The sequence below is a fragment of the Echiichthys vipera genome (assembly GCF_963691815.1).
Source record: "Echiichthys vipera genome assembly, chromosome: 13".
Taxonomy (NCBI): Eukaryota; Metazoa; Chordata; class Actinopteri; order Perciformes; family Trachinidae; genus Echiichthys; species Echiichthys vipera.
In genome coordinates, this window is record NC_139838.1 from 26,722,220 (window position 1) to 26,736,154 (window position 13,935).

The following is a 13,935-nucleotide window of genomic DNA, read 5'->3' on the forward strand; positions in this document are numbered from 1 at the left end:
ATTTGGAAGAAATTTACAGACACAAACTGAGAAAGTGGATGAAAATAAATAGTTTTTGTTCCACGTTTCTAAAAGAAGACACGTTATGGAAGCAAAATAGCCCAAAATCGCAAAAAATCATCATCATTATGAATTATATGAATGTTTCCATTTAAATCTAACATCATCGAGTTTGTCTCAGCATCGTTTGGTTCAGTTTAGAGTAAAAAAAATAGGAAAGTAAGGAAAAAAGAAGTAACAAGAGACAAAGAAACAGACTTTGATCTGAACGCTGAGTGCGAATTCCTGCTGTGCGCGGACGGATTTCACATTAAACTTGTCCAAAAATGGAATAAATCTGATTTTACTGTGAAGCTGCGGCCTGAACCTAAACTTCCATCGCTCTTCTTTCCTTCAGATCGGTGCAGAGGCTCCTCAGTCACCGTCACCGTCGCCCTCGCTCCCCGTCGTCTCCACGGCCTTCGACGTGCTCCAGTTCTCCGTGGAGATCTCTGAACAGTTACAAGTGTTTTGCATGTGGTCAAAAAGAGTGTTGGTGTTTCTCCAGAGACAATCCCGCTGCCCCCGACATTAAGCCACTGCCGCTGATGTCTTCTCACAAAACCACTGAAATATCTCAACAACGATAACGCCATGAAGTTCGATCCTGATGGTCATGGTCCCCAGTGGATGCATTTTAATGCCTTTGGTGACTTTTCATAAGCGCCACCTACAGGTCGGTTGGAGGGATTGGCACAAAATTTGGTACAAACATTCACGGCCCCCAGAAGATGAATCCTACCGACTTTGGTGACGCCCTCGCTTTTCCTCTAGCGCCACCGTGAGGTCGCCATGTGTGGTTTACAGTGAAATATCTCAACATGCATCTGCTGGATTGTTGTTTTTGACGCAAATAGCGAGATCTTGAGTTGTGGATGCATCAGTTCAGCAGTAAATCAGAATGTAAGTTTAACGCCTGCTCTTAAGAAAATATGTATACGTCTCATTTTACACGTAGCCTTTTAAAATGTGCCGTACTGATGCACTGTGCAGAGGCCGCCTGTGACCTTTACTCCCCTTTGTTTACATTCACAGTGCCTGCTAGGCGTTGGTCTACTCAGTGAGCTAAATGACAAGGAAATGTTGTGGAACAATTAATATTTTTCTACTGTCTTTTTAATATCTATTTACAATGCTATTTATGAGCTTTTTATATTATAGTGTGAGATGCAGGCATCTCTTTTTTCTATGGGTTATCTATTATGTAATATTTAATAATATTAATAATAACGTATTGTCATGCTGTAGTGCCTCTTTACAGTATTATTTATACATTTTGTAAGTTTTGTTTTTGTATGTTTTACATGAAGTCATTAATAAAGTTTTACACTTGAACTAGAGACCTGACTGACTGCTCCGGCTTTGCTTAATTTTTCCTTTCCTATTTAAAGTCCTCCGATGATCTCAGGGGTGTCCAGTCCTGCTCCTGGAGGGCCGCTGTCCTGCATGTTTTAGGTTTCTCCCTGCTCTAACACACCTGAGTCTAACGGTTATCAAACCTGTGACGAGCTTCAGCTGCTTGATAACGAGCAGAGCATTAGAGTCAGGTGTGTTGGAGCAGAGAGAAACCTAAAACATGCAGGACAGTGGCTCTCCAGGAGCAGGGTTGGACGCCCCTGATCCAAATGGAGAAAAATAGATGTCTCATCATTGACTTCAAAACCACCCATGAGTGTGTTCTGCAGCTGTTTTCACAGCAAACATTTTTGACCTCTCATGGCAGGAGAAGCACAGGTGCCACTAATCACATTAATGACGCCTCTGCTCTCACTCAAGTGTCCCAGGAAGCTGTGATACAGGGCTGGTTTCACTAAGATAGACCGTCAGATTGATCGCCTTAAATCTAACTGCTAGTCAGACTTTAGACAGATATCTAAATTAATCTGTATAGCAGGACAGTCCACAGGTAGCCTGGGGGCGGGGGGGCTAACTTTTTAGTCTTAAATGTCAAGACTAATCTAGCTGCAAATGACTGTAAGACTGGCCTAACTCTAAGACCAGTTTAATACACGTCTGCGAAACCGACCCTGGCTGCACATTCTGGCCAGAAGCCATGACAAGTGGCGAGGGGGGGGGAGCACAGTTCCAAAAATGACGGGGAAACATTTGCCTGTGGGACGGGGCGCCACCTTCAACAAAGCTTGGATCTGTGAGAGAAACAAGGTTTATTGGGTAATGAAGCCACAGAGGGGAAAAAATGATACCAGCAGTCACCTGTTGGCTGCTCTGTTGTGTTTCACATCATTCATACCAGGCCCCCACCACAGCGACATCCTGGTTGATCCAATCAGGAAGTGCCAAAAACGTCAGTTCTCTGAGTGTCCACTAGGGGCAGTTTGCACAATAGAGCAGTTTCTCATTGACCCCCATGTTAAACAGGCCGTTTACACAGCATCATTAAACCTGTTTAAGGACAAAAGAACATTATGGTCTGTATGTTTAGGTCTTATCTCCATGACAACAGTGAGGGTGTTGAATTTTTTTTGTACCAGGCTAGTTTTTATTTTATTGAAGGTTAAAGTTACATACATGCCCCTTTTTGGTCAGAGGAAATTAGGCGGAGTCAAAGTCTGACAAGATGGAGACTCCTGTAGGCGAGGACGATTGGATCAAGTTGAGAGAACGGACCTCGATGTAGAGGCTACGTCCATTTTTACACAGTTTAGGATTCCTACGCCTGTTCACTTCTGTGACTCTTTGTCATCTCATCTTAAATTCAGACATTGATACAAATTAATCTGCACCGAGTTTGAAAGAAATGATAATTAATATTTAAAAAAAGAAGTAACCACCTCAGCGTTGGCCTCCATGACACTTTCTACCGTTTTCCAATGTGTTTGTGACGTCAAACGTGACACACCCGGAAAAAAACAAGCAGAAAGATATAGTCTGGGTTTCCCCGCATTTAAAAACCCTGCATATACACACACTCATGTTGGTGGAAAAGGGCTATAACAAATGCAAAAGTACCATTAAACCTCCACATCTGCAGCTGCAATGCAAACACTCGTAAAGCGCCGAGGTTAAGTGACACACACGGGAATGCACAGACCACTTCTGTTGAGCCGTGAGAGACCTGAAGTGAACACACAGTGACTTGCATAATGTCAGCGTGTTGACATGTGGCCACAGACAGATGATCTCACACACAGACAGACTTTCGCTGTAACTAATGCCGGCCTCCAGGGAAAGTCTGAGTGATCCTGCAGTTGTTGCTGAGAGCTTGATCTACAACCCGCGGGGGGTCTGGGTGTTAGAGGGAAATTCTTTGACTGGAAATAGAGAGAGAGGGAGGGAGGGAGGGAGACAGAGAGAAAGACATGTTTTGTATGCAGAGAGAGAAAGAGAGTGACAGGTGATGTTGACTGACAGATCAACAGCTTAGTTTTGTGTTCTGTATTACCCTTCATTTAACCAGGAATATTCCCATTTTCCAGGGGAGTCCTGGCCAAGACAGCAGCATAAACACACGAGTTTCACCTTTAAAACCAAAACAACACACAGCTAAACATGACACACAACTAAACATGACACACAGCTAAACATGTGACACAACTTAACACGATAAATCAACAAAATAAAACAGCATTAAAAAATAATAGAAGGAGCAGATCAGTGCTCAGAGACAGTGCATGTGCAGATTGTATTAACAAAGTCCTTAATCCTGCTTTTTTTATTGGCTGGATGTCACAACAGGACAGAAAGGGAACAACACTGGCAAAAACTGCAGTTCTCTGAGTGTCCATTAGGAGTAGTTTGCACAACAGAGCAGTTTCTCATTGACCCCCATGTTAAACAGGCCGATTCCACAGCATCATTAAACCTGTTTAAGGCCTGGTGCAAAAAAGCATAGTAGTCTGTTTGTTTAGGTCATATCTCCTTGACAGCGATGAGGGGGTGGATTTTTTTGTACCAGGCTAGTTTTTATTTTATTGGAGGTTAAAATTTATGAATAATTAGGGGCGTGTCTTGATTGACAGCTAGCCTCTGGGCCTCACTTCTCCTCGGAGGTAAGAGGAAGAAGAAAGGGAGGAAATGAGGCGTGAGGAGTCAAAGTCTGACTCCCGTGGCCGAGGACGATTGGATCAAGTTAAGAGAACAGGCCACGAAGGGTATGCTACGTCACTTTTTATACCGTCTATGGTCTAGACCACACCATGAACTCTTTATGATTTAAAGAAACCAAACAATTCCTCCATGAGCAAACAGCAACAGTGGTGAAGAAAACCTTCCTTTCAACAGGCAGGATCGTCACACACACCCGGCTCTACGGTGGATGGCCATCGTCCTTGACTCATTTACCTTGTGAACCATCTTTCACCACTTTCATTTGTTGTTGAAGTACGATCGGAGCAAAGAAGGAAGTCAAGTGGTGTTGCAACAGAGCGACCAAGTCCACATTGGGACACATCTCAACTCTGTTTTTACTTTTGATCGCGATTGTTCCCGAACCTTAACCAAGTTCTTAGCATTGTAACTGGAACGGCGCTTGGAAAGAGCACAAACGCCCTGAATCCCTAAGGTCGACAAAAGTGTCTGCCCTGTGATTCACATCAGCTCCAGAATGTTACGCGTTCGTCCGCGGCCCGTACAAGAGAATTCACACACATGCAATGGTGCATATAAGCACACTCAAGTCAACAGTCTCCCTCTACAGTACACACACACACACACACACACAGACACACACACACAGACACACATATACACACAGAGGAAGGAAGGAAGAACTTGATGTACAAACACACACACACACGCACACACGCACACACACACACACACACACACACACACACACACAGAGGAAGGAAGGGAGAAGTTGATGTACAAACACACACACACACACTCACACACACACACAGACACACACTCACACACACACACAGACACACACACACACACACACACGCACACACACACACAGACACACACACACGCACGCATAAACACATGTATCACACTCTCCAGGATCCAGGGGGAGGAGTGGCGGTGAGGACAGATCACTTTGGGATAAAAGTTGCAGCGGCAGCAGACATGAAATCCTCCAACGAGCTCGTCGGACGGTTTGCAGAGTTTCCCCGCTGACAGTAAACTATACAAACTCTCTCTGCAGCAGAGCCAGACTCCCACAGGGCTGAGAAGTGCAGCACATGAGGACCTGCGGAGGACTTCCTGACAGGTGCACCTGCTTAATGAAGAAAATTTATGTTGGGCTGATTTCTTATTCCTGAAGACCGACGGTGCTGAACTGAACCACAGCTGCAAAATGACAGTAAGTCCCAGCCGGTGCAGGGATTCGCCCGCTGCTAGGAACGCTTTCATAGGTTAAAGGGTCAGACCGCTCAAATAAATAAAATAATCCTTTATTTCCTAATTTACTCGTTGTATAACTGGTAAGATTGTTCAGGTTCTGTCGTCACCTGGAGGTGGATCTGTCGTGTGTCGTTGCATCGGAGGTGGATGTGATTTCATTTGTGGCGCTCACAGCTTTGAACAGCTGTGATTTATGGGTTTTTTTTTGCAGGAACTACTTTTAAATTTAAAAAATAATCCAGAATAAAAGAACTGCTTGCTCAGTAGAAATCTCAGAGACAGTTGTGTCAAAACCTGGACTAATAAAAACAAAACTTTCTGCATGTTCAGACACTGTCGCTTTAAATCAAAGTTATTTATTGACTGAATAAATGTGGAGTTTGATCCTTTAATGAGCAGGTAAAATGCAAAAATATGTATATATATATTTCTATATTTTTAATTTGCAAAGGAGCACATTTGAGATGAGTCATCGTCAGTGTCGGATGCAGTGGGGTTTAACTTTAAGTATATTATATTATTTAATATAACAGTTAGACGATTAGACGACATCATGATAATCACCATTACAGTCCACAGTGGGTTTTTATCTTTTGTGATGTCATAATCAAGTTAAATGTTGTCAACATTTAAATAACTCTAAATATTTAACTGAGTACAGAAACTTCAGATTTTTACCTTTAATACGATCGGTGGCGTGTAAAGCTGGAAAAGGGCCGTCCATGTTGGGAGCTGCTTTAACTGTAACTGAAGTTGAATTATTCAAATTTAGCAGAAAGAAAGTCGTTCCTTAAAAAATGTATTCCTCAAGATGTTAAATCAGTGACATCTTCAGGTTTGACCCCACTGTATGGAGGAGACTGGAGGATTTACACACAGTCTTCTACGTTTGCGTTTCCCAAACCTCCCAGGAGAGTGAACTCCTGAGAGGTTTGATAAGAAGAAGAAGAAGAAGAAGAAGAAGAAGAAGAAGAAGAAGTAGAAGAAGAAGAAGAATTACTTTATTAATCCCGCAACAGGACTCTGTTATTATTCATGTCACACACACACACAGGCCCGAAATACACACATGCACAGACAGGACCTATATACATGCAATTATGGAGAGATGTTAGAGCGAGGGGGCTGCCAGTGACCGGCGCCCCGAGCAGTTGGGGATTCGGTGCCTTGCTCAACAGCACCTCGGCAGTATCTAGGAGATGGCACTCAAACCAGCGACCCTCCGGTTTCCCGCCGAGTCACCTATGGACTGAGCTACTGCTGCCCCCAACGAGCTGATCACTGAGCGCAGAGTGCATGAGCATCTGAAAACACGCCGTTCTGCTCGATCATTAAGTTAAATGTTGGATTATAGATGTTCGGGGCTTGTTTGCGTTTAGATTATTTACATTGATGATGGATGGGAAAAGCACTGTAGCCTCAAATATTTCCTTTAAAAAGGTGCAAGGAGAGAAATGGAAAGTCCTGTGAACTCGAGCGTTTGTGTAATATTTGTTCAAACACAAGACAAAAACGTATGTTCATGTCACAGTGAGATCCATTTCCATGGAGAGGTCAACATGTCTCTAGCACACAAACACACAGACACAGACACATCACTCATTACATGTCCGACCTTGTGCGCGCGTGTGTGTGTGTGCGCGTGTGTGTGTGTGTGTGCTTGTGTTATGTAACGCGGTGTCCCACTGTGAGGCTGTCGGGGTTGTTCTGTGCTGGCTCAGACCGGTGTCACCTCCTTTGACACTCGTCTAAAGCGAGCGCGTCAGCTGTGCTGCTCGCTGGACGCTCTCTTAACTCCTGACCCTCCACTGTGCCGCTGTTGTTTTTTCATTTCCCACTTATTATGAGACACTTTTTCAGATGAGCTAAAGGATCAAATGTTTCTTTATGATCCTACTTTATAACCTTAATAAACTATATATTATTTGAATCCCATTGGAGTATCTAGGAAATCTCATGAAACTGAGACTGGGGTTGGTTTTTCTTATAAATGTGATGCAATTTTATCGTTATTGTTAAACGTCATCCTACGCATCTCAATCAACACGAGCGCTCAGTTCCCCTGTGCAAACCTCTGCAGCGCTGAACCTGTTTAGGCAACAAAACCAGTTGGTTTAGAAAAAGTTTGTGGTGTTTGTGTGTTTGTTCAGTAACTTACGTAACAAAAGAACGGTTGATTTTTGGTTTCACAAGGTATCCTGGTTCAACGTCCTGTGTTTTGTTTCACCTCTCCATCCACCTCCACCTCCTCCCTACACAGACTTTGTCGCTCTTTAAACTACGTCACCTTTAGGGGTTTACGCACTGCCGCGTTGTAACTCACCACCTCCAGTAACTTCAGGGAGGGGAAGCAGTTTTGATCATGGCGTTAGAGGTATGAGGCAGTTGCCGTCCATGTGAACGCACAAAGATTTTGCTCTGCCACCCAGAGTTCACCGCGCTGAACCTCTGGTGGTAACCGCCCTCCGGCAGCAGCCTTTTTTAACAACGCATTGCTTTTTTTGGGAAACCTCCTTGAAGGTTGGGGCGGTTGTTGGGGCGCTTCTTAGGGCGTTTGTTAGGGCGCTTGTTGGGGTGGTTGTTGGGGTGGTTGTTAGAGCGGTTGTTAGGGCGCTTGTTAGGATGGTTGTTAGGGCGCTTGTTGGGGCACTTGTTGAGGCGCTTGTTAGGGCGCTGGTTAGGGTGGTTGTTAGGGCTCTTGTTGGGGCGGTTGTTAGGGCGGTTGTTAGGGCTCTTGTTAGGGCGCTTGTTAGGGCTCTTGTTGGGGCGGTTGTAAGGGCGCTTGTTAGGATGCTTGTTAGGGCTCTTGTTAGGGCGCTTGTTAGGGCGCTTGTTAGGGCGCTTGTTAGGGTGGTTGTTAGGGCGCTTGTTAGGGTGGTTGTTGGGGCACTTGTTAGGGTGGTTGTTAGGGTGGTTGTTGGGGCGCTTGTTAGGATGCTTGTTAGGGCTCTTGTTAGGGTGGTTGTTAGGGCGCTTGTTAGGGCGCTTGTTAGGGCGGTTGTTGGGGCACTTGTTAGGGCGCTTGTTAGGGCGCTTGTTAGGGCGCTTGTTAGGGTGGTTGTTAGGGCGCTTGTTGGAGCGCATCTTAGGGTGCTTGTTAGGGCGCTTGTTAGGGCGCTTGTTAGGGTGGTTGTTAGGGCTCTTGTTAGGGCGCTTGTTAGGGTGGTTGTTAGGGCGCTTGTTAGGGTGGTTGTTGGGGCGCTTGTTAGGGCGCTTGTTAGGGTGGTTGTTAGGGCGCTTGTTGGGGCGCATCTTAACGCGCTTGTTAGGGCTCTTGTTAGGGCGCTTGTTAGGGTGGTTGTTAGGGCGCTTGTTAGGGCGCTTGTTGGGGCGCATCTTAGGGCGCTTGTTAGGGTGGTTGTTGGGGCGCTTGTTAGGGCGCTTGTTAGGGTGGTTGTTAGGGCGCTTGTTGGGGCGCATCTTAGGGCTCTTGTTAGGGCGCTTGTTAGGGCGGTTGTTAGGGCGCTTGTTAGGGCGCTTGTTGGGGCGCATCTTAGGGCGCTTGTTGGGGCGCTTGTTGGGGTGGTTGTTAGAGCGCTTGTTGGGGCGCTTGTTAGGGCGCTTGTTGTGGCGCTTGTTAGGGCGCTTGTTAGGGCGCTTGTTAGGGCGCTTGTTAGGGCGCTTGTTAGGGCGCTTTTCAGCAGTGTGAAAGCAGCTTTAGAGGCATCCCTGCACATCCTGGCTAACGATTACACAATATGTGTGTTAATATATGAATTAAGTATCAAGTCATAAAATCATACTTTCAGTCAATTCTGATGAGAAGATTTTAATACTTCAAATAAATAAACGTTTGAAACCTTCAAACAAATATTTAAAACTTATAAGAACTGTATGAAAATAGCTGTTGTACAGTCACCATTGAATTCCCAATTAAATAAATAAAAAACTACAAACAATGCTAAACACGAAACACAATTAAAAGGCCAGTGTAATTATAATTTGAAGATGTTGGCCTTGTTTCAGTCGGACCTGAATAGCTCAGTAATTAGAGCGCAGTGTGTGAAGTGTTTGTGCCGTGACCCGACCCCGGATAAGCGGTTGAAGATGAGATGAGACAAACACTGAGGGTCATGTTTTTCTGAGACCACCCACACTGTTAATGTATTCACGCATGGATTAGACTTGGACCATATGGCATTACACTACTGAATGTGCTGCACCATCTCTGCAATGCATAAATATTTAAAATATATTGAGTATTTTCTGTAATGCAATCGTACATGTATCACATCTGCAGATAAAATAAATCTGTAGCAGTGTTTTTTTATCTATTTCATTTAAACTGAACATTTATGAATCATACCTTGCTCCGACAGCCGTCCCTCGTGTATTTTGCATCTTTAAAATCATAGAGATAAGGTCATAAAACGACGCCATTGAGACATTGAGAGTCCTTGTGTTTGTTGGTGTGAACGAAGCCTCAGCTGGTATTCGCAGTATCTGTGTACGGCACATTCATGGCTCCGAGTTCTTCCCTAATGAGCTGTAATGAGCTGCCTCATGTGCGGTGACACCAAATCCCAGCCCGGACCCAAGGGTGCCAGCTGCGGTGGAAACATCGACGTTCCACCCGACAAAACACAGATCACAGTGTCTGTGTGTGAAAGGATTTCACGAGGCTATTAACAGACATGTTTATACCCGTGGAATTAGTGTTGCCACGATCGCCATGGCGACCATCATCACGGCAACGGTCGTGTTACATTCCAAAGAGATGCAACGGATTTACGATGAAAAGCGTTTTAACCTCTCAAATGTTGCTTATTTGTGTTAAATGCAGACTTCGTGGTTAATATTCACATTAATGTAGTTACTCGTAGTTCTGGGTGGTACGACCAAAACATATATCCTAGAATATTTTAGGATTCTTGCAGTATTATGTGATTTTGTATGACTGCCCTCACCAAAAAGAAAGATACTACAAGTTCATTTTATCAGGTAAACTTAAGTAAAGTACACTTCTTGTGGTAAGTATCGTAATATCAATGTACTAGTAGTGTTCTATTTTATTCTGCATGGGACTGAATTACATATATATATTATATAACATGTCAACAACGCACAGCTTAACCAATTGCATACAACAAGTGTGCAAGAAATGTTTGGGGAAATGTTGCAAATGACTCTTTAACAGCCATTGATTAGTGCACCGCCTGTTATTTACGGTAGTTTGACTTTTTCCCAATGAAATGGAGCCTCATGAAGCATTTTCTGTATTTTATGCAGCCACTTGATGGAGCTCTTGTTGAAAAAGACAAACTTCTGCTTCAAAAGTCACTGTTTTCTACTGTGTGTGTGTGTGTGTTTGTGTGTGTCCAGGCTGCCACAAGGCTTCTGGATGAGATGTGCCATCTGACAGCTCAGTCTCTGACACCCATGGACACTTCGGAGCACTTCCAGGTCCTAAAGCTCCTGGGTGAAGGCTCGTATGGCAAAGTCATGCTAGCTGTACACAGGAAAAGGGGTGAGAGGGGGAAAAACAAATTCATTATAGCCTCGATAGATCCCCAAAAAGACATAGAGCATATCAATTCCTTTCCTGTGTGTCCTCCAGGTACTCCGATGGCTCTGAAGTTCTTCCCTCGTCATTCAACGTCTCTTTTCTCCTTCCTGAGGGAATATAACCTCTCTATGTCGTTCTGCACCCACCCGTCCCTGACCAGGGCCGTGGGAATCGCCTACTCCACACCTTCACACTACGTCTTTGCTCAGCAAGCAAGCCTCTTTGGTGATCTCTACGATGTCATCTTGCCTGAGGTATGCGGTTATTATACCATATACTGTATGTATTATGGTTTTTGTGTAAAGATTTGGTGATATCCGATTTCCGTATGACTCATCGTCCTCCACCCCTCTTCCTCCTCAGGTCGGTATGGAGGAGGACTGTTGTCAGCGGGTGGTGTCCCAGCTGTGTGGCGCTCTGTCCCACCTGCACTCTCTTGGTTTTGTCCACAGAGACCTCAAACCAGAGAACGTCTTCCTTTGCGACTCTGCCTGCCGCTGGGTCAAACTAGGAGACTTTGGCATGGTCAGTATAAAGAACATATGGTATTCATACTACACTCAAATGTTGAATAATGGCAGGAAACATTAATTAGCAACGGAGTACCTCAAGGCTCTGTCCTAGGTCCTCTTCTATTCTGTATGTATATGCCTCCACTTAGCATATTAATACATAATCACAAGATCGCTTTTCATCGCTATGCTGATGACACAACTCTGTGTCAATAAATGCTGGATGTCTAATAATTTCCTCCAGCTCAATGAAGAAAAGGCTCTGAGGCACTTTATTTATGAATAAATGCTCTCCACCAGGTGAAGGCCCGGGGCACCAGGGTCCCGGAGGTCTGGTACAGCTCTCCTTACTGCACCCCTGAGTCTGAGATCGCTCGCGGCAATGAGGACAGCTGGAGGAGCATAAGTGATGGGAATGATGACGTTAAGGAGGGTGGAGAGAAGAAAAAGAAGACGAGAGTTTGGGGGTCTGTGGAGCCCAGCACGGACTGCTGGGCACTGGGGATCCTGACCTACGCCATGCTCACCGGCACTCATCCCTGGGCTGAAACAGCCAGCGACTGCAGCTCCTACCTGAAGTATCGGGAATGGTTTGACAGAGCAGAAGGCTCAGATTATGACCTGGACGTGTGGGCAGAGCCGCAGGGCGAGAGCACGCAGGACGTCATAGACTTAATTGGGGCAGAACTTGGAAAGAAAGTCGGCCCTCCCGTAGCGCCCCAGTTTGCATGTTTCACCCCGCTGGCACGCTGCTTCTTCCAGACGCTCCTCGACCCGAGGCCCCGGCTTCGCGGAGGAGCCGACGTCGCGCTGAATTACCTAGGAGGGGACTGGGTGATGGAGAAGGAGAGGGTGAGGCTGGAGGAGGAGAGGAAGAAGAGCCGTGGGAAAGGAGAAGGGAGAGGAGCAATCAGGAACATGAAAGAGATGGAGGGGAGGGGAGAGCGATAAGGAGTCAGGATAATGAGAACGTTGAATAATGAAGCAGTTTTTGTACAACTTTTACATGTGTCAGAAGATTTCAGCGCTGATACAAAGAAGACCATCACTAAAAAAGACCCTACGGCGTGAGAACATGCTCTTCTTCAAATGTAGCTCAAGGTTTTAGAGCTACAGGGGATGGCATTTGTTTAATTCATTGATTTAACATATTTAGTATAACTGGCTGCATCTTGCATATCAGTTTTAAATGACTCCGAACAAATAGCTGCACTTCTGGGGATTATGAGTGATTAGCAGTGCTGTAATGATACCATGTTGTTGTAAAAGACACCGTCTTTAGCTCACTGCATCTATATTTGTGTTGGGACTTTGCAGTGTGTTCATCATGAACTGTATATAGCCTGCAGTAGTGCTCCGTTTTAACAGCCATGAACACGTCTGCCAGCAGACTGGGAGCTGCAGGGCTTCAGAGGGAGATACATATGCACATATTCAAAGACACTTTCTGAAAGTAAATATTTATTTTCTGCATATATTTTAGCAGCACTGGCGTAGCACTGGAAACATAGCTTTAAGCTAGGGTGTGTTTTGTATATTAGCATGTTAGCACTATATAGCACTTTGTACATAACTACAAAATGAGGCTATGCCTGCTCTTATTTTGTATATGTAATGTTAATTTAATGTGTAACATTCAGCATTACATAACATTTATACTGCGATACCAAGTGTTGCCGACTCAATGTAAGTGTACACATTTTAAATACTTGTTTATTTACTATATGACAGACAAAGGCAGTCTATAAAATATGATTTCATTGCAATAAAATGATTGTTTTGGTAAAAAGGCTCCCTGATTTTATTGTGTGCTATAAAAAGTCACATCTGCCAGTGTTATGCAAACAAATCGATTTAAACATGATATTTAGTATGTTGACCTTCATAAACATGACCTGGCAAGCTCAAATCTCTATAATGTCATCGTAACATTATACACACACACACACACACACACACACACACACACACACAGACACACACACACAGTGAGGACCATCTGGAGAGCTTCCCCAGATGTTTTCAAAAATAGATCCGCTGTCGTAAATTCGACACTGCAGCCTTTCAGCGCCGCGGCTGACAGCTCTGACCCCTCACAGTGCAGCCAAGTCACACACTGAACACACCGTTTCTCATGCAATCGGCTGGAAGCTTACCGCAGAGGTGGATTTCAGTACACAGTCAACCACACTGGCTTCTGACACAGATCTGCAGACACTACTACTACATTACCAGGGGTTCAGACCAAACATAGCACTGCATTCAGATGCAATTTGGGGGCTATGTTACAGGAGTGTTACAGGAGTGCAGTGATGCACTACAAATCATAGGAAATCCGGTGATGTACTTTTAGAGCGCTGCGTAGTGAGGACCTTCGTGTCCTAAGCTGAAGTACTAAGCCAAACCACGACCTTTTCACCGCCGCCGTGTTACCGAAGCTCAACTAGTCACCTAACAGTCATTTTGGTGCCTACACTTAACCATCACGGACTGGTCAATCATATTTAGTAAGACATCCAAGTTTTTATGCATAATTTTTCACAAGATACAAAACAAACCCGTTTA

The 13,935-nt window shown here is 44.7% G+C and overlaps 1 protein-coding gene across 1 annotated transcript; it reads left to right on the plus strand.

Moving 5' to 3' along the window:
* Window positions 1–5,024: 5,024 nt before the first annotated feature.
* Window positions 5,025–13,103, plus strand: LOC310955496 (serine/threonine-protein kinase SBK2-like). The gene is made up of 5 exons (XM_083925318.1): window positions 5,025–5,311; window positions 10,675–10,819; window positions 10,910–11,112; window positions 11,222–11,383; window positions 11,671–13,103. The coding sequence occupies exons 1-5, from the start codon at window positions 5,306–5,308 to the stop codon at window positions 12,319–12,321; spliced, it is 1,167 nt and encodes a 388-aa protein (XP_083781444.1). The 5' UTR covers window positions 5,025–5,305; the 3' UTR covers window positions 12,322–13,103.
* The last annotated feature ends 832 nt before the right edge of the window (window positions 13,104–13,935 follow it).